Raw genomic sequence first — 25,110 nt, forward strand, 5'->3', positions numbered from 1 at the left:
CCATAAGATCCCCTCTCATCCTTCTAAATTCCAATGAATACAAGCCCAGTCGACCCATTCTTTCATCATATGTCAGTCCCGCCATCCCGGGAATTAACCTGGTGAACCTACGCTGCACTATCTCAATAGCAATAATGTCCTTCCTCAAATTAGGAGACCAAAATTGCACACAATACTCCAGGTGCAGTCTCACCAGGTCCCTGTATAACTGCAGTAGGACCCCCTTGCACCTAAACTCAAATCCTCTCGCAATGAAGGCCAACAAGCCATTAACTTTCTTCACTGCCTGCGGTACCTACATGCTTACTGTCAGTAACTGATATACAAGCACACCCAGGTCTCGTTGCACCTCCCCTTTTCCAAATCTGACACCATTCAGATAATCCTTGAGGAGATTTTGCAGTGGAGCAGACAAAATGTATAAGAAAGAACTGCAGATGCTAGTTTAAACTGAATATAGACACAAACTGCTGGAGTAGCTTAGCGGGACAGGCAGCATCTCTGGAGACAAGGAATGGGGACGTTTCGGATCGAGACCCTTCTTCAGATTTGTTAGGGATAAGTGAAACATCACAGTCTATATTTCTTGTTTCCCTTATCCCTAACCAGTCTGAAGAAGGGTTTCGGCCCAAAACATCACCCATTTCTTCTCTCCAGAAATGCTGCCTGTGCAGCTGAGTTACTCCAGCATTTTGTGTCTATCTACCATTCAGATAATAATCTACATTCCTGCTCTTGCCACCAAAGTGGATAACCTCACATTTATCCACGTTATACTGCATCTGCCATGCATCTGCCCACTCACCAACCGATCCAAGTCACACTGCAGCCTCCTAGCATCCTCCTCGCAGCTCACACTGCCACCCAGCTTTGTGTCATCCACAAACATGGAGATGTCACGTTTAATTCCCTCGTCTAAATCGTTAATACATATTGTAAATAACTGGGGTCCCAGCAGAGAGCCTTGCGGCACCCTACTAGTCACTGCCTGCCATTCTGAAAAGGACCCGTTAATTCATACTCTTTGCTTCCTGTCTGCCAATCAGTTCTCTATCCATGTCAATACCCTACCCCCAATACCATGTGCTCTAATTTTGCACACTAATCTCTTGTGTGGGACCTTGACAAAGGCTTTTTGAAAGTCCAGATAAACCACATCCTCTGGCTCTTGCTTATCCATTCTACTTGTTACATCCTCAAAAGATTCCAGAAGATTAGTCAAGCATAATTTCCTCTTCATAAATCCATGCTAACTTTGAACGATCCTGTCAAATGTGCTGCTATAACATCTTTAATAATCGACTCAAGCATCTTCCCCACTACCGATGTAAGGGTAACTGGTCTATAATTCCCCGTTTTCTCTCTCCATCCTTTCTTAAAAAGTGGAGTTACATTAGCTACCCTCCAGTTCACAGGAACTGATCCAGAGTTGAGAGAACATTGGAAAATGATCATTAATGCATCCATGATTTCTAGGGCCACCTCCTTGAGTACTCTGGGATGCAGACCATCAGCCCCTGGGGATTCATCTGCCTTCAGTTCCAACAGTTTACCTAACACCATTTCCTGACTAATGTGGATTCCCTTCAGTTCCTCCCTCCCACTAGATCCTCGGACCCCTAGTATTTCTGGGAGATTTTTTGATGTCTTTCTTAGTGAAGACAGAACCAAAGTACTCGTTTAACTGTTCTGCCATTTCCTTATTTCCCATTATAAATTCACCTTTTTTCCCTTTAGCTCAATACATTTTTTCCCAGTTTCCAATTCCTCACATAACCACATACGCATTTCCACTAACAACCTTCTCACTGGTAATCATTTCACACCAGTGATGTGAACAACTTTAACTCATATAAATTGAAGAGAGCCAATCCACAAAACGTCTTATTCCTCATTCATTGCCAAGGAACATTCACCACAGTTTTATGAAAGCAGACATGCTTAGCAGTTTAAAGAAATGTCTTTAAAATGTAACATTTTCTTGACTGCAGGAAACACAAAATCCTGTGAATTTCTGCACAATGTTTGCAAAAATGTTAGTTTTGGGATTTTACAGACTTCAGAGCACTTATGCGTAATATGATCACAAGCAAATTCAAAACCTGAATCAAAAGTATCCTTATAGCTAGCATAATACTGAAAGCTATAGCGTTGCTATGTACAGACCCAGAGGCAGGCAATAATTGCAGTTGAAGCCAAGCATGGGGTCAGAAGTTTAAGTCACAATGCTGCCTGCAGTTTAAACTTATTTACATAATAGCCTCAATTTAGTAAGAATGACAACATTGGGATTGTCCTCGATTGAGATAAGCTCAACTGTGCTGGTGGTGAGCAAGGCTGGGTAAAGCCCATCCATGCCTATTCCTTATGGAGAAAGTACATAAAAATGGGCCTTGTGCTATTCATATCATATCATATATCATATATATACAGCGCGGAAACAGGCCTTTTCGGCCCACCAAGTCCGCGCCGCCCAGCGATCCCCGCACATTAACACTATCCTACACCCACTAGGGACAATTTTTTACATTTACCCAGTCAATTAACCTACATACCTGTACGTCTTTGGAGTGTGGGAGGAAACCGAAGATCTCGGAGAAAACCCACGCAGGTCACGGGGAGAACGTACAAACTCCTTACAGTGCATATTAAAATGGACCCGCCAGTAATATTTCAACGCATTTTCTTTTCATTATTTTCATGTTTCCAGTATTTTCATGTTTTATGTTAAAGGAGTTTGAATATAAATTGCTGAGATAAGCACAATGGATTTCCTTGCTGTTGTTCATTCAGTCCCATTCTTGCAGTGACAAGGAAACACCTGTGGTGGTTTGAATAGGAATATGATTGACGTTTCCAGCAAAGGAAATCTACTTCCAAAAACCGACTACAAAGATACATTCGGTTAAAGCAAAAGGATGTTGCTCCTTGGCGCTGAATTCTACCAACCTGTTCCAGGATATGTATAGTATGCGTAGAGATAGCAGATCAAATTAATGCAATCTTTCAGCGCGTTGCATCACGGCTTGCTTTGGGAACAGCTCTGGCCAAGACTGCAAACAAATTCAGAGTTGTGGATGTAGCCCAGACCAGACTTCCCACTTTTGACTCTGTCTACATCTCACGCTGCTTCAGGAAAGCAGCTAACATAATCAAGGACATTTCTCATCCTAGTCATTCTGCCTTTTCCCCACTCCCATTGGGCAGAAGATACAGAAGCTTGAACGCACGTATCACCTGATTTAGGAACAGTATCTTCCCCTCTATTATCAGACTTCTGAGCGTATGAGCGCTCAGAAGTCTGATAATAGAGGGGAAGATACTGTTCCTAAATCAGGCCCATGAGCTAATGTACAGATCCAACTCATCTCATTTGCAGGCATTGGACTTTACCTTTGGAACTGTTCTGCCTTTTGTACTTGTGTCTGGCTTGAATGCATTCATGTATAGTATTAGCTAATTTGATTGAATAGCACACAACAAAAGATCTCACTGTACATCAATACATCGTCAAGGGGCGCCAAGACATCTACTCTTCGAACCAGTGCTCTTGCACTTGTGTACAGCACCGCTGAGTACGCCGCCCCAGCATGGTGCCACAGCGCTCATACTAGCAAGCTAGACGCCACCCTCAACGACACCATGCGGATCATCACCGGCTGCCTACGCCCTACTCCGACGGATCTCCTGCCGGTGCTCGCAGGTATCGCACCCACCAAGCTTCGCAAAGTTCTTCACTCATAGGCTGGTGTGCAAGGCCCCATTGGACGCCAAACATCCTTTGCACCACCTCGCGCAGGATTCACAGCAACTGGGACCTCAACGCCTGTCATCCCGTCACCCTTTTTCCCGTCATGCAGCGACCCTCTGTGGCTCCGGCTTCAACATACTAGGAGCATGGAGAACCAGTTGGGAACATACTCCGCGACTTCCTCAATTCACTGTCGCACCGAACACCACAGCCCCACAAGGCTCGGACATGCCCCGCAAAGAGTGGGTCGCCTTGAACCGGCTCTGCACAGAGGTCGGCCGGTTCAACACCAACATGCATCGTTGGGGGTTGCGTTCATCAGCAGCCTGCGTGTGTGGAACAGACCAGCAAACAGCGCAGCGCGTCATTTTCGACAGCGCTCTCCTCCGCCCCCCTGGTGGAGGGGTAGACCTCACGGCCCTCGGCAACAGCACATTGCACTGGCTACAGCGCCTGGAGGGCGTTACATGACTTCTGCTGCCTCAAACACAAGTACATGTGACAATAATAAACTTAAACCTTTCATATTCGTTACGTGGGAGAAGATACACAAAGAAACTCAGTGGAATTGAGGTAATCTTTAGTTTAGTTTAGTTTAGAGATACAGCATGGAATCAGACCCTTCAGCCCATGCCGACCATCGGTCACCCTCTCACACTAGCATGTATGAAGGCCATGAAAGAGTTCAGAAAATGAAAAGACACAAAGTGCTGGAGTAACTTAGCGGGTCAAGCAGCATCTCTGACGAACATAGATAGGCGATGTTTTGGGTCGGGACCCTTTTTCAGAACAGCATCTGCGGTTCCTTGTTTTTGTAGAGTTGAGAAGAAAGTTTTAGTAGTTTTACTATTCCTCCATTAAAGGAGCTGGGATTATAATTGTTTATTGCAAGGGCTTAATGTGCTTTTCTTTCATATTCCCCTTCAGGAGGTGATGCGAGCATTGATCCTTTGACATGCTAATGCACTTGTTGATAAATGTCTGGAATGCAAAAGCTGGGGGTGGGTTGTTCTGGCCTTGAATCAAGTGTTTATTTGCGATGTTTGCTCTGTCACATTCTTTCAATTAGATCTTTTGGGACAAGTCAGCAGAAATTCCCGCAGCTCAAGGCTCGACCAACCAGCCACATAAACCTCCTTGCAATTTACATGTTTCAGTGAATATTTGTTCATAGCATATTTGTAAGAGCAAGAAATAAGGGAAATGCTGCCTGTTTCCACATTTATGTTATGATGTTCAAAATGGCATTCAATTGTTTATCTAGCAGCTTTCTGTATGGGCTGCCAGTTGGTGTATGGTACAGTGATGTGCTAGGGTAGCAGTTTATTGAGGCACACTGTTGGTTTTGAAATCACAAAAACGTTTGATTTGGTCTTTTTACCAATCTGACTTAGTTTAGAGTATAGCAAGGAAAATTGTCCTTCGGCCCACCAAGACCATGGCGATCAGCGATCCCTGTTCATTAGCACTATCCTACACACTAGGGTTAATTTACAATTTTTTACCGAAGCCAAATTAACCTTGAAACCTGTACGTCTATGAAGTGTGGGAGGAAACTCGGAGCACCTGGAGAAAACCCACGTGGTCACAGGGAGAATGTACAAACTCGGTACAAACAACACCCGTAGTCAGGATTGAACCCGGGTCCCTAGCGCTGTAAGGCAGCAATGCTACCGCTGTGCCGCCCCATTGTGAATTCTACCCACAATAACCTGAAGGTAGATATCATACTGGGCAAACATATAAAGGAAACATCAAGATGGTATTTATTGCATCACTATGCAAAAATAAAGTGCTTGTGGTGGCTTTAAGAAGGACAGGATCAACATTTCCAACCAAGAAAGCATGCTTCCAATAATAATCAGGTCAGCTATTACAGTACCGGCAATTGCTTTGTGCCATGTCGAACAAGAACTTCGTTATCTGCATTTATGAACCAGCAGAATGATGTGTCTGGCAAGTCACATAATAATGGTTAAATAATAGTGGTATTAATGGTGAGCCTCGAAGCATGCCGTATTCAGCATGCTCTCGCAGCTGTGTTCATTAACGGATGTATTGTACCACAGTGGTTAAAGTACTGGATTATTAGCAGGACTTCTGCATTATGGATCCAGGAATACAGTTCAACTTTCACCATGGCAGATAAATTAGAGTAAATTAAACAAATCTGGAATTTAAATATTTCTATCAGTAATTGTTAATACGAACTACAGTGTCAAAAAAATCTGCTTCATGTACATTCCTTAAAGCAGAAATGTTGCTGTTTTTAGCCTTGCCTATATGAACAAAGAAATCTCACATGAATCTGCCCGATAAAACAGTCGAGCAAGTTGTTCACTTAAGAGTGGTAATTAGGAGTGGACAAAAAATACTGGCCCTGGTAGTAATGTCCACATGCTGTAATTGAATAAAAGTCGTCTGAAAGCATAGCTCCTGAGCCTCGCACTAAACAAGCGCATAGTATTGGTCACCTGATGACATTAGCTATCTTCAAGACCCCAATGCCTAAATGTAGCAAGATAGTTGATCACTGCTGCACAAGTTTTCTGTTCTGGAAACCAGGCTCTACAAAGGCAGAAAAGGCTATGATTTACCTCCAATTTAACACCATCTTGATGTGAGGAGGGTGTATTGCAAAACCTGAAAGGAAGGCACATTCCATAGATCCTAGGCATGACGTAAGATGGACTAAAACTGAAAGTCAAGCCTTGTGAATCCTGGCTTTCAGGCTTTTTTCTATGCTTCCAGGATTTTGCTTGCCTTGTGCATGACAGTGAAAGAGTTTGCAAGTTATTGTGAAGATAGACACAAAACGCTGGAGTAACTCAGTGGAAACAGTATCCCTGCAGAGAAGGAATGGGTGATGTTTCGGGTCAAGACCCTTCTTCAGACTGGTTAGGGATAAGGGAGACGGTGATGTGGAGAGATAACGAACAATGAATGAAAGATATGCAAAAAAGTAACAATGATAAAGGAAACCGGCCATTGTAAGCATTGTAGGATGAAAATGAGAAGCTAGTGCGGCTTGGGTGGGGGAGGGATAGAGAAAGAGGGAATGCCGGGGCTACCTGAAGTGAGAGAATTCAATATTCATACCACTGGGCTGTAAGCTGCCCAAGTGAAATATGATAAGGCAAATAAAGGCAATTATTGTTATATCAGTTAGTAGTATTAGCCTTTGAGACTAAGCATAAGACTGTGTGTAGTCCTTCTTCAGTCTGAAGAAGGGTCTCGACCAGAAACATCGCCCATTCCTTCTCTCCAGAGATGCTGCTTGTCCCGCTGAGTTACTCCAGCATTTTGTGTCTACCAAGCAAAATATGAGATGCTGTTCCTCCAATTTGCATTTAGCCTCAATCTAACAATGGAGGAGACCGAGGACAGAAAGGTCTGTGTAGGAATGGGAAGGAGAATTAAAGTGTCCAGCAATCGGGAGATCAGGTTGGTTCACACGGGCTGAGCGAAGGTGTTCCGCGAAACGATCGTCCAGTCTGCGTTTGGTCTCGCCGATGTATAAGAGTCCACATCTTGAACAACGGATACATTAGATGAGGTTAGAGGAGGTGCAAGTGAACCTCTGTCCAGGGAGCCCAAAAATCCATCCAGGTTAGGCAAAGTCGAAAGAGGAGGTATAGCGATAGGTGTTGCATCCTCTGCAGTTGCAAATTATTGTCAACTGTCAAAACAGAACACAACACAAACTCTGCTGGATTTTGTGGCCTACACACTGTAACGTAGCCAAGAGTTAAATAATCTGTTAAATGCAGGGTATGGTTCAGGTTGCCTGTAAATTCTCCAGACAGCTTGTTTGGTAAACTTGCCCAATGATGTTTCTCAGTGGGCAGAGCATAGGAAGCCACAACGTTCACTGTGGTTTGGCAGTCCATGCTCTCTTGATTTTGAGCCATCCACATTTAAGAGGAGCTCCAAGGCAAAATGGCTAAATCTAAATTCTTTCCAACAATTACAATGCACTCCAGCAGTGCAAGATACTTATCTTGGGCTCCAGATATGATGAATGCTTTCAGATTTGCTCCGACTCTGGTTACTAACATAGCACTTAAATTTCTCATTGGTGGATATCAAAATCTTTATGAATTTATCCATGAATTCTGGCTTTGGTACCACATACTTCAAGTGGCCTTTCATTTCCTTTTTACAGTCACACCCATTGGCCTGAAGTTTCCAATACGACAGTGGTTCTGAGGGTCCTGAGGGTACGACCAGTTTCAGTGATCCATTGCATGTGGCCGGAGGTTTGTGTTGACTCTTCAGAAAATTGTTGGCAATTATTGTTATATCAGTCAGTAGCATTATCCTTTGAGACTAAGTATAAGACTGTGTGCAGTCCTTTCTCTATTGAGAGAAGTGCAAAGCGCACAGTCATACATATAAAATGTACTTTGCACTGATCAGGAAAGATCTATGATGAGAGAAACAGACTTGAAACATTAACTCTGTTTCCCACTCAGAGTTGCTGCCCAACTCACTATGGATTTTCAGCACTTTCAGTCTTTATTTTAGATTTCCAGTATTGATTGCATTTTGCTTATGTTTTGTACTGTTGACGTTTGGTTGAGTTTCTCTCCAAATATTTTTTGACAGATGTCGACAAATATTCTCTTGAACCGCTACAGTTGTATGGTAGAGAGGGTATTAACTGATTGCATCACGGCCGGGTTGGACAACGCAAAGGCCCAGGATTGAGGGAGATTACAAAAAGTTGTGAACATTGCCCGGTCCATCATGGGTTCTGACCTCCCCACCATCAAAGGGATCTATAGGAGGTGTTGTCTCAAAAAGGAAGCCCCAGCATCATCCAGAACCCTTACCATCCTGGCCATCCTCTCACTTCACTGCTGCCATCAGAATGAAGGGATAGGAGTCTGAAATCTGTAACGTAGAGGTACAGGAACAGCTTTTCCCCAACAACCATCAAGCCATTGAACACTATGTCTAAAGAAGAGTCTCGACCCGAAACGTCACCCATTCCTTATCTCCTGAGATGCTGTCTGACCTGCTGAGTTACTCCAGCATTTTGTGAAATAAATACCTTCGATTTGTACCAGCATCTGCAGTTATTTTCTTACACAAGCTATTGAACACTATGTACACCAACTAAACCCCGAACTACAAACTGCCTTCGTCATAATTTGATTGGGTTTTGCACTTTGTTGGGTTTTGCACTATACTTTTTTGTTTTTGTTTATCATATTATCCATTTAATACTGTGTTTGAGGTTAATTGGCTTGGTATAAGTGTAAATTGTCCCTAGTGTGGGTAGGATAGTGTTAATGTACAGGGATCGTTGGTTGCGGGCTCGGCGGGCCAGTTTCCGCTGTTCCAGGTGTCAACTCCTGTACATCGGTGAGACCAAGCGCAGGCCCAGCGATCGTTTCGCTGCACACCTCTGCTCAGTCCGCTTTAACCTACATGATCTCCCGGTTGCTCAGCACTTGAACTCCCCCTCCCATTCCCAACTGGCCTGGGCCTCCTCCAATGTCAGAGTGAGGCCCAGTGCAAATTGGAGGAACAGCACCTCATATTTTGCTTGGGTAGCTTACACCCACCTCAGCGGTATGAACATTGACTTCTCTAACTTCAAACAGCCCTTGCTTTCCCTCTCTCTCTCCATCCCCTCCCCATCCCAGTTCTCTCACCAGTCTTACTGTCTCCGACAACATTCTATCTCTGTCCCGCCCACTGCCCTGACATCAGTCTGAAGAAGGGTTTTGACCTGAAACGTCACCCATTCCTTCTTTCCAGAGATGCTGTCTGTCCTCTGAGTTACTCCAGCATTTTGTGTCTACCTTTGATTTAAACCAGCATTTGCAGTTCTTTCCTAAACAAATAAAACACTCTTTACTCTCTGGACTCTGTGATATCAGCAAATTTTGCAATGATTCCTTTGGCCCCTTCATCAAAGTCGTTCATATAAATTAAAAAAAGTTGAGCCTGTACAGCAATCCCTGTGCAGCAATCCCATGACATTTTGTCAACAGGAAAAACTTCCATGTAACTGCTTATCTTTTTCAATTTCAAACTTTTGCTGGATAGAATCCATAACATAGGTCTGCCACCAAAGATAGAAACAAATTGCTGGAGTAACTCAGCGGGACAGGCAGCATCTCTGGAGAGAAGGAATGGGAGGAAGAAACGTCACCCATTCCTTCTCTCCAGAGGTGCTGTCTGTCCAGCTGAGTTACCCCAGCATTTTGTGTCTATCTTCAGTATAAATCAGCATCTGCAGTTCCTTCCTACACATAGGTCTGCCACCTGGACCAGCGATTGATATTCTCCTTCTGTTTCTGCTTCAGGGATGCATCTTCTGAGGTGTCAAAGAAAATTTGCACTTTTTCACGTAGATCACGATCAGCCGATAGCCGTTGGAGTGCAACAGAGTGCAATAGAGCATCTCTAACATCCAAAAAAGATACAAAGTGCTGGAGTAACGCAGCCGATCAGGAAGCTCTCTGGAGAACAAGTAGGTGACGTTTCGGGTGGGGACTCTTCTGCAGAGCACTCTCTAACATTACCTCAGCCCACGGGCAAGATATTTACAAAAGTACATTGTATCAGCAATAGGCATCTTTACAACTTTTTGAATGCAGCACAAGAGGTGCAAAGCAAATGAGCTGTTGCAGTGGATTAATATCTGGGTTAGTTCAATTGAAAGCACCAATAAATTAGCTGAGCCAAATGGTCTGCAACACTGCTAGCAAAATATTTGGGAGTGGAAAATGATGTGCCCTCGTTTAAGAAGGGTGTTACGGCAACTACAGATCAATTAATCTGACATCAATAGCAGGAATCCATTGCCAAGTTTTTTAAAGTTTGTACAATACAAAGGTTGTTTCACATGGACAAGCAGGCAATGGAGGGATATGGATCTTGTGCAGGCAGAGGAGGTTAGTTTATCTTGGCATTATGTTTGGCATGGACATTGTGGGATGAAGGGCCTGTTCCTTTGCTGTACTGTTCTATATATGTTTTCGATTGGCTACCTCCAGCACTGCAAGCCACTCACTCTCAGCAGATACTGGAAAATGTTAATTTGTAGGGCAAGAAAACAGAAAATTTACCATAAATAAATTCAATTTATGAAACATGCATGTTGACGAACAATGGTAGGTGACCCTTGCATTACGACTGTTTGGGTAACGGAAATGCATCCTTACAGCTGCAAAAACTTGAGAATGAATAAAAAGTTATGTGAGAAAAGTAAATAAATATTTTTTCCAACTTGTGTTTCTTGACACGGACAGATGACACAGCTTTACATTATAGAAAATCAAAATACGGGCAGTATTCAAGGAAGCAACCCCTTCCCCCAGAACATGGGATTGCCTGTATCTAAACATAAAATACAGACTTCCATTTATAGGCCAATTCTCTGAATGCATTCAAGAGAGAGCTGGATAGAGCTCTTAAGGATAACGGAGTCAGGGGGTATGGGGAGAAGGCAGGAACGGGGTACTGATTGAGAATGATCAGCCATGATCACATTGAATGGCGGTGCTGGCTCAAAGGCCCGAATGGCCTCCTCCTGCACCTATTGTCTATTGTATACAAAAAGAGGAATGCAGAAAAGGTGAAATTAAGTTATCTTATTTCCACGGAGCACCAATTCGGGACTCCAACAATTCAATGAATATAGTTTTGGAACTCTGTGAAATGATCATTAAATAATATCAAGATGCACTTCCATGATGACATAGATTGGAAAATAAAATATTTATTAACAAACTCAAAGATCTGGTATCCCACCAGTTGGTATACATGAGATTGAAGGAGAAATTGATTTAGGTATTTAAAATAGTCAAGCTCTGAGATGTAACCAATAATTCAAGATTATTTGTAACAGCATGAAGCAGCAGGAATTGGCTGATAGGTATGGTGAGTACGTTCGGATGTGTAAATTGTGTGCCTTCAGTGGGTTTTAAACCTCTAATGAAGAATATGAAGATTGTGAGGATTATTACACATAACACAGGAGGAGCTCAAATAAAGTGTAATTGAGTCAGGGGCTCTTAACAGACCAATTTTGGACTTTCTACACAACGTTGTAACTGGGTGAAAAATTAGTTATGCAACACAATCCTTAAAGAATGGTAGCTTAAAAGTGACAAGTACTGTTCACAACCAATAACACCTTTGGTTCACAGCTTCCACTTTCTTTTTCAAAAATATCTTGATTAAACATATTTACAATTTTTACAATTTCAAAGCATCACCAATTTCGACATTTTCAATGATTTCACAACAGTGATGTTGTAACTTTTGTTGAATCATAGATTCACGAGGAATTGTTGGATGATCATCCAATTATTGTTGTTGTCTTGACTCTCAAACATGAACTAAGGTTACAAAATGAAAGGGCTGTGATTTTAGAACTAAGGACTAGAAATTTTATCCCACAAGGATGTTATCTCTGGAATTCTTGGTCCTGGGGGTGGTGGAGGTCAAATCATATTTGATATATTTAAGGTAGGGAAAGATAAATATTGAAAATATCAAGAAATAAAGGATCACAGGGAAAAGGCATATAAGAAGCGTTGAGGCCAGCATAGATCAGCCATGATCATATTGAATAGCAGGTAGACTATTCCTGCTCCTATTTTCTCTTCTTATAATTCTCACTCACGAATATCACGCATTCGCACATCAGTGGAACATTTTGTGCACCAGCAGATGCAATGTGACAATTTATTTCTATTTGTTAATCAGGTCTTACTTGAACTTGGTGGATACGATTAGGGGTGATGGAATATACAGGGAGGGTACATCTGAGGTTAAGTGATTTCATGATACACCAGAAAGTTGCACTCGACCATGCATGGTACAATAATAAATGGAAAGCTAGATTTATAAATAAGTTTGTGAATATTCTTTTTGAATTGCTTCATTTTCTGTGTGTTTTCTATGAGAACAATTGCACAATTTGCAATTCCAAAGTGATGGATATAAAATTCCTGGCTAAGTGCCCATTATTAACTGAAATTAACTCAAATGTGGAATTAGTGATATCCGCATGGGCATGACAGGGCACCCTTTCTGTACATTTTAAGAGTAAATAATTTGTGTGACGACCTCCTATAGCATTAGCTTGCACCAAAATACTGATTTGTCTCAATGGAATTGGTTGCCTTTACAACTCAATTATGTGAAATTACAACGTTCATGTTGGAACTGATTTGGGCTTTTTGTGATCAATGTAAAAGCACATAACATACTGTCAAAAGATGCCCGTTGAAGTTTAAAAGGCCAAGTTCCTTTGCCAAGTGGTGGATTGCCGTCAGAAAAGTGGGACATTTACAATTTGTGCAATTCAGCATTCTGTGGATTTTCAAGCAGCAGAGTTCAGCAGCAAGATGTCCCGATCCATACCCTGTTTAAGTCATCAGTAATGTCCAAATTATTCTGGACATCATGCACATTATATAAAAATTATTGAACTCTGAATTTGACTGAAATGGGAACATATCCATTGAATGGTCTGAACTACAAAGCAATTTGAAACTATCCTGGCTGTTATTTTGACTTATGTTCTTCTAGGACTTCTGAAAATTATTATTCTCCGCAGTTTCTCTTGTAATCATTTGGAACCACCAACTATCTTTTCTGTGAACTGAGTTTTCTTTAGGTTGCACCTTGTAGTGGATGTTATGGGGGGGAACCTGGCATGGGGGGGCGTTACGAACTAAGGGGGGGGGGAATTGGGGCAAAAAAAAGGGGTTCTTTGTAACTTTGTCGGCGTCCTTTATGTGGCGACTTTTTGTATGCCTAGGTATACAAAACAAAGCATCTCACTTTGACTTGTTACATGTGACAATAAAAGTATCTAATCTAATCTATGTTGGTTAGAAACAATGTTTTAAAGTTTCTATCCCCTGAAATATTGTGTCATATACTAAGTGGTGTCAGGATTGCAACTTTTACATGCCAAGAGCCAGCCTGAAATATTCTTGAATTAACTACACACACTTTGGCCACATATTTGTCACACAATTGAGGATAACAAAGAATCCCAGCCACTAAAACTGATAAAGTAAGAGCATTGGATGACATTGTAGGGTAGGCAAAGTCTCCTCACCAAGAAATTATTGAATCTACTTTAATTTCAGTGAAAAAACAAGGTGGCATTTTGAACACTGGATTTACCAGCATTGCTGGCTCCCCACGGTTCAGATAACCAGTGACAGTACTCCAGTGCACATAAGGTCTCCTTTTAATGACGTTGGTACTTTCACCATCCTGGAAGGTTCTTCTTCAATGTGTAGTTTCTTATAAATTATGAGAAGAATCTCCTTGCGGAGAATTCTATGTTCCCAGAGGCATGCATAATTTTCATCTTCTATACCACTGGACATTTTTAGCAGCCGGCATTGCCTAGTGGGTTGGATCACGGATTACAAGGGCTATCCTCCATTTCCTGATTCATCACACCAGCTTTAGACTCCAACCACAGCAGCTGTACGCTAATATGATTGAATGCAAGTACCGGAATCATTATGAAAATGCCACTGGGCTTCTGAAATAGATTCCATTGGCTTTATCAGGCTGGAACACCCTGCAGTATTTGCTGACATCATCATGGTGACTCGCATGTTGTGTAGCCTTGCCAATTTATGACTGTGGCTGGTGCCTGAAGAGGAGCAGCAACGAGAGCCAGAAGCTGAGTGATATGAGGAGTATCCAAAGATTAGCAAGAATTAGAGAGATAGGAAAACAAGGGAAGCTGCCAAGGGCATCTCCCAGTTGAACAGCAACAACCTCATCTCTCAGTAGGATGGGGACACTACCTGAATACAATACAAAACATTCTCTGGCAGGAGCTAGTTGTAAGGCACCAGTGAGGTTGTAGTCTTCAATGTGAACCCAGTGATCCATTCCTCACTACAATCATGAATACCAACAATGTATACCATCAGTCACTGGAAAGTTCAGACAATACATAATATTACCTTTCATCTACCTGCACTGAAGATTAATGAATGATTCCCTGATCCTATTACTGAAAAGCTTGGTACTAAATCTTTCCTGATGTTTGGTATCTAATTAAAGAAATCACAGCACCACATAAAATACACTTCCTGTGGATTTGCTCCCAGACCTAATATCCACCATTTTTACGCAGCCATAATTTCAGTACAATTAGGCAGATTCAGCAGGGTTCTACGAATGAGAAATCATGTTGAGTTAATTTATTAGTTCTTTGAAGATGAAACTGGCAGACTAACAGGAAGACCAGTAAACTTGGTGTATTAAGACTTCCAGAAAGCATTCAAAAAGGTGCCATGCACAAAGTATGATCATAAGCGATCATAAGTGATCATAGTAGTAGAATTAGGCCATTCGGCCCATCAAGTCTACTCCTCCATTCAATCATCTCCCTCCTAACCCCATTCTCCTGCCTCCTCCCCATAACCTCTGACACCCGTCCGAATCAAGAATCTATCTATCTCTGCCTTAAATCTATCCACTGACTTTGCATCCACAGCCTTCTGTTGTAAAGAATTCCACAGATTCACCACCCTCTGACTAAAGAAATTTCTCTTCTCCTTCCTAAAAGAACATCCTTTAATTCTGAGGCTATGACCTCTAATCCTAGACTCTCCCATTAGTGGAAACATCCTCTCCACATCCACTCTATCCAAGCCTTCCTGTCCAAGTAAGGACTCAATGGGTAGACGATCATTTATCAGCTTGGATAGTAGATTGATTAAATTAGAGTTGGAATAAACAAGTCATGTTCTGAATCACAAGTTATGCAGTTTATAATCTATATTAAGTACAGACTGTGTATAATGTAACAAGTTTGTTGAAATACAAAAATTGTGTGCAATGTGTATAAAGCTAGAAATTGTTCACTAACTTCACTGGCGTTGAAACTGGATTTTAGGTCATCTCAATGTCACATGAAACTTCCTTAAAGACTGAGATTCTCAAATGAACGGTTAAAAGAACAGCTTTGCTGGGTTATCCTTGATCACATTGGTGGGTTAGTACAGTGTGGCATTTCTGCTGATCTACTGAAAGTTCTTGCATTTAGCTGCTTGGCATTTAGCCTCTGGGTACAATTCTTGCAGCTAATGAGTCTTGCAACAACTGCAGATGAATGTCACTACTGAATGAACGGATGTAACAACACTGGAAGGGAACATGAGATGCTCCCAGGGGATCAAAGGGATCTCGGCAGGCCTAGATCTAGTCTAGACAGACTGAAGAGCAGTGGCATCGGTAGGCATGTTTATTGTACAAGGAGGCCATTGGCACCCTCCAAAGCTGCAGCTGGTCAGTCTCGGTAGGAGTCTTTGTAAGGATGCGCGTGCACTGTAAGAATACCTGCATATTGGAGAAGTCTACAATGGAAATGCAAATGCTTGATCCCACTCAACCTGTTCCTTTGAGTAGCCATTTTCTCTCCTTCACCATCAAGCTTAGATGACTTGCCTAATGCAGTAAAGCAGGAGTCTACATTATGCAGCAAGATCAATACTCTGAAATGTTCCTTTGGCTAGGAAGCTTCAAGGTATCATTGCCTTTGATGGCACCTTAAAGCTACCTAGCTCCAAGATGCAAAGCACTCCAGGCACGCCAATAAGGTTGTATTTGCCAAACAATCTGCTTTCAGAGTATTTCAAACTGATTCTAACTTTTTCAGCAGGTTACCAAGGTTGAAAAATGTAATTCCTTTGTACAATTGTGTGGATCACAGTATAGACAGAAACTGACCTGCTGCTTGAGCTGCTGCACCAGTCTGTCCTTCTCCCTCTTCAGTGACGTCACCTCCTCCTGCGTCTTCTTTTTCTTAGATGAGGAGAGCTCCAACAGGGCAATATTAGCGTCTTTCTCACTGATGGCTGCTAGTAGTGCTTCTTGCCTGAAAGAGAAAGGGCAACACTGTAAGCAATAAAGTACCGCAAAGTACTTCAGGCATGAATACAAGCCCCAGAAATGTGCATAAACATATTTTTCCATTGCCAAATAAGGTATCCCACAAGAAAATTACTGCAAATGCTGGAAATCTGATATAAAATTCAGTGCTGGAAATATCCAGCATCTTAAATATTCAGGCCTCTTCTCCATCAAGAGGAACAAGGTTAATATTCCAAGTTGATGACTTTTCCTCAGAACTAGGTAAATTTAGAGATAAAACATGTCTCGTAGACCTATAGAAGTGGCAAGGGGAAGGGAGAACATAAAAGAAAGTCTGGGGGGAAAAGTAGGAATGATAGAAGGGATGAGAGTTGCTTTTGCATCCCAGCAACATGCTGTTAAGTTAACTCATTACCGTAAATTATTCCTCAGTGTAGGTTAACGTTAAAAAGGGGAGTTGATGAGCATTTCTGAGAATAAATTGCAGGGTCAAAGGGAAATAAGGCGACGGAAAATGTGACTCACTGGATTGCTCTCTTCTAACTGGCATGGATCTGATGGACCAATTAGTTCTTTGTTATGAATATAAGGAAGCTCTGAGTGTTGGGGAGATATTGAAGTGTGTGTAACATGTTACGATTACTATCAAGGAGAGTAAATATACAACAAGTGAACAGTCAACAGCAAGAAGAATTTTACTTCAAAAACAGTTGTCCCATACAGAGGTTTCTTTAAAAACGGTCAAAGCATTTAAGACACTTTTCTAAGATATCGGTCCAAGAAAAGTCCAACCAAAATGCTATTGGTCATATTTGGTTGCTAAACAGCTTGGAAATGTGCACAATTTTGATCTTGAATTACAAAGCACAATTCATTTGACATTGTTGTGTGAAGAAATTTCTAAGCCAACATGTCTTCTCCATGGTAAATCAATGAAACATTCAGAATTAAACAAATGTCTTAAATTTAATCTTTCTCTCTACATTATGTAATTAATGTTCAAGTAATCAAGCTTTGATAACAAAGAATATAACTTTTTTGAAATAGTTACATTTCAGTTTTAAAACTCAGATCCCAATGTTTATTTCACCGTGGTTGACAAAGATTGATGGTGACTCGTTCAAAAAGTCAGTGATCCAATCTTGACAGAAAAAGTTTGGTCTATAATGCTAGTTACACATCCAATTTCACATCCTATCTGTGTAACTCCAACAGGAGTGACAGGAGGAGAGGCGATCCAGATACACAGGGTTGGAGCCAGGGATTCAATGTAGTGGCAGTTCTCCCAGTCTTCAAAGAGATATGGTGTAATCTTGGAGGCCAGTATCTTATGTCAAGTGTTCTGACCTCCTAAAAGTTATCAATGGGTTTCACGATGTTGCCCTGGGCTGGAAGGGGTAAGATATGTTTATAAGAATTCCCTTCACTCTGGGACGGCTGGGGTTAGAATCCTCTGCTTTTTAAGTGGAAGGTGGAGTCAACTTCCAGGATGACCAAATCAAAGTCTTGAATGGGTTCCGACAACCGTGAAGTTTGCTTGTGGATACTTCACCATCTAAAAACTAAGAATTTCAGCAGGGTCATCAGCAGAATTTCAATACAATTATATCACAGCAGATAAGATAGGATCCTATCCTTGCAGATTGTAAGTGCCAATGCTTTTGGGGAACCCTAGACTATTTGGAAACAGCAAAATTAAAAGCACATGGCAGGATAGCCGTTTCTACAAGGCTATTCCTATGTTGTCAGGGTACAACTAATTTGTGCAAGTTAACCGTGCACTGCAAGAGAAGAACAACTGGCTCCTTATTGATGCTGCAATGTAAATGCCCCTCTCAGAAATGAATAAAAGAAACTCTGCTTGGTATGTAATGTTGGGATACTTTCCCCTCAAGAGACCAGTGTAACTTGAAAGGAGGTGTCAATTAGAATAAGCTGCATCTGCACAACCTAGAGATCATGAAAGAAATGAGGCAATAGGTTTCTGACTGGAGAATCCGTGTCAGGAAGATCAGCAGTGGGGCATCAAGACTACATCCTTCCTCATGAGGCCCATTTATAAAATGTTTCTATGAACAATCGAATGCTAATTAAGGAAAACCCCAAGGAGAGAAAGTTTAAAGTCATAATGCTAAAATTACTTTCGTGGAGTCAATACAAAATAACATGACTTCGCAAAGGATGACGATACAGGGTATGTAGCCGAGGAAATGCAGAGGAAGCAAATTGTGATGAATCAAGCATATAGTACTTACAATTAGCTGATCCCAAGAAGATATTTTGAGCTTCTGAATGGGGGTTTCCCCTCACTTTACTGACTAAATCTCCCGTTTAATTTTCCTCTGGGCTCTTGTGATTAATAGAATAACAGAATAACCAAAGCAGAAAAATCTGGTTTCAGATTTCTGTTATATGCCTTTTTGTAAATTTTATTTTTGGTTGCCAACTGCAATTAAAAAAAACCATCTGACGATGAAGTTAGATGAACCATTTGGGATGAAGTTAGCTCCCAAGAGAATTGATGATGGGTTTTGTGTAGGAAATTGATGATTGGTTTGTTGTGAAACATTAATGCTGTTCCTCTTTCCACAGACGCGGTCTGACCTGCTGAGTATTTTCAGCACTTTGTTTTTGTAATGAATCGGAGCCCTTCTTTGCATCATTACAGATCATCTTTTCTACTAGCATAGCAAAGAAAGTCAATGGAACAAAAATAATTTTCTATTCTTAAAATTCCCCTGAAATGAAGAATGAATCTTTGAAACATCCACTTCAAAGCTATATCAGCAGTGAAATACTTGAATCCATGATTGAAGAAGGTGCCTTAAAATACCTATTTTTTGATAACACATGGCAAATAACTACCAATGTCAAAAACTTGCAAATGATATAGTGCCAATTGTGTAGGAAAATAACTGCAGATGCTGGTACAAATCGAAGGTATCACAAAATGCTGGAGTAACTCAGTAGGTCAGGCAGCATCTTGGAGAGAAGGAATGGGTAATGTTTCGGTTCGAGACCCTTCTTCAGACTGGTGCCAATTGTGGAAGGTCTTCTCTGAGCACATACATCACTAACTGCTCAGAGAGCATAGCATGCATCAGGATATACCTCAGTCTTCTCAATATTGTCATTGCTAATATTCACAACAAGCACTGTGCATGTGTGCATTCATGCATGTACAGAATTTTCTCTCGGACTCGGCCGTTGCAGTCCAGCAGCAGCAAAGTAACGGAAGCAGGATTGACAGTAAACTTCATCACGACTACGGGCTTGAGCAGAGCCATTGCGATGCAAATGCAGCCTTAAAATGCTGTGTACTGCTGAGCTCAAACTCAAAGTCACAATCTCGCTCCAATTTAACACTAATTAAGCGCTGAGTGAGGGGTTGTTTACATAGCGATTAGATTGAGCAGCCTAAAGGAAACAACTCCACTTTGTGCCTTACATGCTAAAATATTCTTGCATTTTGAAAAATGAGGATCATCTGAGTGACTTCAGTGATGCCATGAGACATCTGCCGGTGGTAATGTAAAAGTGGGATCTCTCTCCACACAGCTTGTCGTTTACATCTAGGGCACTGCTTCTGACATCCTTCATTTAATCTTCAATTCACAGAACATTACTTCAAGCAAAATTACAATTCAATTGACAGGTAGAAGCACATATTCTATTTTTTCACTTAATTAAAAAATTATAAATCAATAAAAATTATCAAATTGTAAACAGAATCTAGTCTTATTCAGGGTATGTGATTTTACATGGTTCCTAATTTCTCCAACTTATTTTTTTAATGTCTCGAGGTTTCAACTTTGCTTTCAATCTGAAGGTTCAATCAGTGATGACTCGCAAAGAAGCATATTTTGGCCAAGCCCCCTATTTATTTTTATATCCTGTCCTGTATTGAACCATATTTTCTTGCCATTTCTTAAAAAATTACAGCAGGATGTTGATCAGCTGGGCAGGTGGGCTGAGGAATGGCTAATAGAGTTTAATGCAGATACAGTAACTGAGATATGTGAAAAATGTTGCATTTTAGAGGTCAAACAAAGGCAGGACATTCATAGTGGATAGAAGTGCTCTGGGGTGTGTTGGAGAGCAAAGTGGTCTAGAAGTGCAGGTGCTTAGTTCCTTGAGAGTGGCTTCACAGGTAGATAGTGTGGTCAAGGCAGCTTTCAGTGGGAGCCCATGATCACGGACTCTGCTTTTCCTCAAAGATACATCAGATGAGTCATGTTCCTGCATCTGATTTGGTACATGGGCAAATAAAACATGTTTTGTGACAGTTTACTCTATTTGAATAGACAGAAGGGCATGCTGACCTGCTGGGTAAAGTAATTTCAGTAATTTGGGTTTCATCAGTCAGGATATTGAGTTTAGAAGCTGGGATGTTATGTTGCTGTTGTGTAACACGTTGGTAAGGCCACATTTGGAGTATTGTGTTGAGATTTGGTCACGTTGCTATAGGAAGGACATCATTAAAAAATCTCTTTAAAAAATAAATAAATAATTTTTTTAAAAAAAGTTTGAAAGAATGCAGAGATGTACAAGGGTGTTGCCAGGACTTGAGGGCAGCGACAGGGAGAGGTTGGGAAGGCTGCGAGTTCATTCTTGAGTGCAGGAGGCTGAGGCTTATTCAGGTGTACAAGATCATGAGATCATGCAGAGTTTAAAAAAAAATCCAGAGTAGGCAAATCAAGAACCAGAGGACATATATTTAAGGTGAGAGGGGAAAGATTTGATAGGAAATGGAGGGCAACTTTTTCACACAATGGGTGGTGGGTGCATGGAACGAGCTACTAGAAGAGGTCTTTGAGGCAGGTACTGTAACACCATTTCAAAAACATTTGGACAGGTCCATGGATACAAGAGGTTTGGAGCGATGGGGCAGAGATGGGGCATCTTGGTCAGCACAGGCAAGTTGTGCGGAAGGGCCTGTTTCCGTGCTGTACAACTCTAAGTATGTGCATTACAGATCTAAGCTATTTCATCAGTGGGAGCCAATGATCACGGACTCTGCTTTTCCTCAAAGATACATCAGATGAGTCATGTTCCTGCATCTGATTTGGTACATGGGCAAATAAAACATGTTTTGTGACAGTTTACTCTATTTGAATAGACAGAAGGGCATGCTGACCTGCTGGGTAAAGTTATACCATTAGCATTGGTTTTATTATAAACATAATATTTGAATTAAGATTAAGATCAATGCATCAAAGCTACTTAATTTATTTTGCCAATTATCCTCCCCTTCCTTCGACTCCTTGGGCAGAAATGCTCATTCCACATGCAATAGAGTCGGAAACGCAGCCCCTCCATTTTAACTGCTCCTGCTCTTTACATACCCACAGTGGGTAACAAGATATCCCTGGAATATCTATTGAGCACTGATCTAAAAATTTGCCAATGAGAATTTAAATGTACACATTCTAAGAAAACTGCTTAAAATGGGAAAAATTAATTCCACACCCAGAGTTAATGCTCAGCATTATGGTCCAACCGGAAAACATCCCCAAAGTTATACTGTGAGAGAGTAAAGAAGCACTGGCCACACTTTGAATTATTGGACTATCAACATTAACATCTATAACCACAGCAGTGCCTTATGCCTAATCTTTAAATAAGTCAGCTGTTTATGCCATCGTCCACCCCTAAAATGATTTGTTCTTGGCATTTGATCAATGCCCTTCAATGGCATTTGATCATTCTGGGACGATTAAAGAAAATTGCGAAGGAAGTGGGAAATTCTCTTGCTGGAAGTCTAGCGATGATGTTAATCCAAGCTGTTTCCGAAATTCAACAAACTTTGTTCTTGCTTTGTAAACAGACCTTCAGAGTCTAAACAATTCCATAACACATGAAAGAGTGTGTTGAATCAGTCATATTTAAATGGCGGGTCATTTGACAGCGATATTTCCTCAGAAGTCCTATCTCATATGGGTTGATGAAAGTAACGTCACGATTGCTCTATGAACATGAGGGCCCTTGTATCAAATATAATTCTCTGGATGCATTTACCCTAATCCAGACGCTCATTAGCTTTCTGCACTCTGGCAGTTTGACAGCCCATCATCTCTTTTCTGCAGCTCACACAGCCACAGCTGATTTCATGTGAAGTGCACTGGGGATTCTCGGTAAAGTGTAACTGTTGATTGAGCATGTAGAACTACAAAAATCAAAATGACCACAAGCCTACGCAAAATAATAACAGACAAATCATACTGTGCTGGCAGACAAGTACTGGGTAAGTCACACTGCGTTATTCAGTTTCTGCATGTTATTTTTCCCATTTTATTGTGAAAGGCAGTAAATAATAATAATATGTTCTTCAGATAGCCAAAACTGATTTTGTTCAGTATAAAAGCAGAAAATGCAGCAAAGGCCACATCTGTGGAAAGGACGGAGTTCATGTTTCAGGTTGGAGATCCATCGTCAGATTTTCACTTCTCAGATGCATTTGGAATTAAGCACCTGGCGTGAACAACGAGGAGCATCATCATTAAAAAAAACACCAACTGCCACAGAAATGTAAACTTAAATCTTTCGCCATTGGCCTCCCTTTTATTTTGTAATCGTTTCTGTAGAACAGAAAAAGAACAGAGAACTGAAAATAAAAAAAATGAGGATATCTCACCCTAGATGTTATAGCAAACATGTATGACACTTTGAAATTGGTCCTTGTCACAGAGCCATTGATTTTAAAAGAAGTACTGAGAGTAGCATGTACTCTGGATGACAGATTTCAGTGCCTATCATCAAGACTGGCCTCACAGCATCACTGTTGACCAGGCATGTATGACACTGGTCATGTTGACCAGGCTGGTGAGGTCCCACAGGCCATAGTTAGATCAGGTTGTCATAGATCAAAATAAAGAATGATTTGTTTGATCGTCCACAGCGATCCATCTAGTGAACGAACATCTGTCCATAACAGCATTGAGAAGGGTGACAATTCTTATGGAGGATAATGTCTTTGCACCAAAGGCACATTTCATCACACTGTCTGAAATTACTGTTATGTGAGATACGCTTAGGCAGAGCTGGCAGTTCAAAACCAGGCATTCATGTGGTCAGCAGCAGAAATTCTACCAATGCAGTCAAACTCAAGAACTAACCACAGTTTAATGAAGAGCACAGAGGGGCAAGTCAGCAATAGTAACAAAGACCACAACTTAACGTACAACCTTTGCAAAGCCGCCACCTGCTAAACAACAAGAACGGTGTGTAAGAGACAAGTTTCATAATCCAACATGCAGTAGGTTGGATCAAAACTGTTTTGTCCTGCCATATCTAATTGTGAATGGTAATGGACAATTAAACAGCTAAAGATCCATTCGTGTCCCCATCCTCACAATGGTGAGATTCGGCACAATGTCTAAAGGCAAGACTGAAGCTTTTGCTGCACTTTACGTCAGAAGTGCCATGGATGATCCACCCAGCTTCCTCCCGAGATCCCAGTGACTTCTGAAACCGGTTTTCCGCCAACCTGACATCGAGAAATAGTTGAGACTGCTTGATTCATCAAAAAATATGAAGCTAGATAATATCTGTTAAGTGTCAGTTAGCAAGGACAACTCAGCTTTGGACTTTGGTCCAAACAAGGTCCAAAGTTCCAGCAGTGAACTCCAGCAGCAAAAACAGAAATGCTGTCTATTTTTTTTTTTTTAAATGGTGAGTGTGGGAAATGTTGCTATTCAAAGGTACCCGAGTATCCTTGAACACATCAATGCACATGCAGCAGGCAATTAAGAAAACAAATAATATATTGTGATGTTATCCACTTCCTAGCAGCAAAAACAGAGATGTTGTCCATCCCAAACTCACCTTAAAAAAAAAGACAACATTTCTGATTTTGCTGCTCGGGTGCGTAACCTCACAACTTTCCACATTGTAAGTGATAAGTTGGCCTGTGATGTAAAACAATTTGGGCTCGAGAGTAGGGATATCTCAGTATAATTATAGAGGACCTCAGTGTCAACACACAATTGTATTGCATGCAATTTTGGTTTCTTTATTCAAAAAGAGGATAAACTTGCTCGTGAGGGAGTGCAGTGAAGATTCCCAGAGGGTGCTTAATTTTTGGAACTCTCACCTCTAGAGTGCTATGGAAATTGAGTCATTGATTCCATTCAGAATTTGAGATTAAAAAAATTATATATATTAGAAGAGTTAAGGTGTATAGAGATATAGAAGGAAAAGAGAGTGTTTGGGTTGAAGATTGGCCATGAACTGGTTGAACTGGTGGCTTGGAAGGTGATGGGGGTTGTTAAATGTCCTATTTTTTCTATTACTAATCTTCTCATTGAGAAGGGTCTCGACCCAAAATGTCACCTAATCCTTTTCTCCAGATTTGCTGCTTGACCCGCTGAGTTACTCCAGCATTTTGTGTCTATCTTCTTATTGAGAAGCCTACCTTTTGGCTGAGGTGTCTCAGATGCCAAAAATGATGCATGTTGCCTCACACTGATCCTTCTCTA

The 25,110-nt window shown here is 41.2% G+C and overlaps 1 protein-coding gene across 3 annotated transcripts in view; it reads right to left on the reverse strand.

The window, feature by feature from the left end:
* Positions 1-25,110, reverse strand: part of LOC144603518 (ELKS/Rab6-interacting/CAST family member 1-like) — a 422,464-nt gene that overhangs the window by 166,853 nt on the left and 230,501 nt on the right. For all 3 annotated transcript variants that reach the window (XM_078416811.1, XM_078416813.1, XM_078416812.1), the window contains one exon: positions 16,490-16,637. In XM_078416811.1, the coding sequence (XP_078272937.1) occupies positions 16,490-16,637 (148 nt within the window). The remainder of the gene's footprint in view (positions 1-16,489; positions 16,638-25,110) is intronic.

This window comes from Rhinoraja longicauda, chromosome 20, assembly GCF_053455715.1.
Source record: "Rhinoraja longicauda isolate Sanriku21f chromosome 20, sRhiLon1.1, whole genome shotgun sequence".
Taxonomy (NCBI): domain Eukaryota; kingdom Metazoa; phylum Chordata; class Chondrichthyes; order Rajiformes; family Arhynchobatidae; genus Rhinoraja; species Rhinoraja longicauda.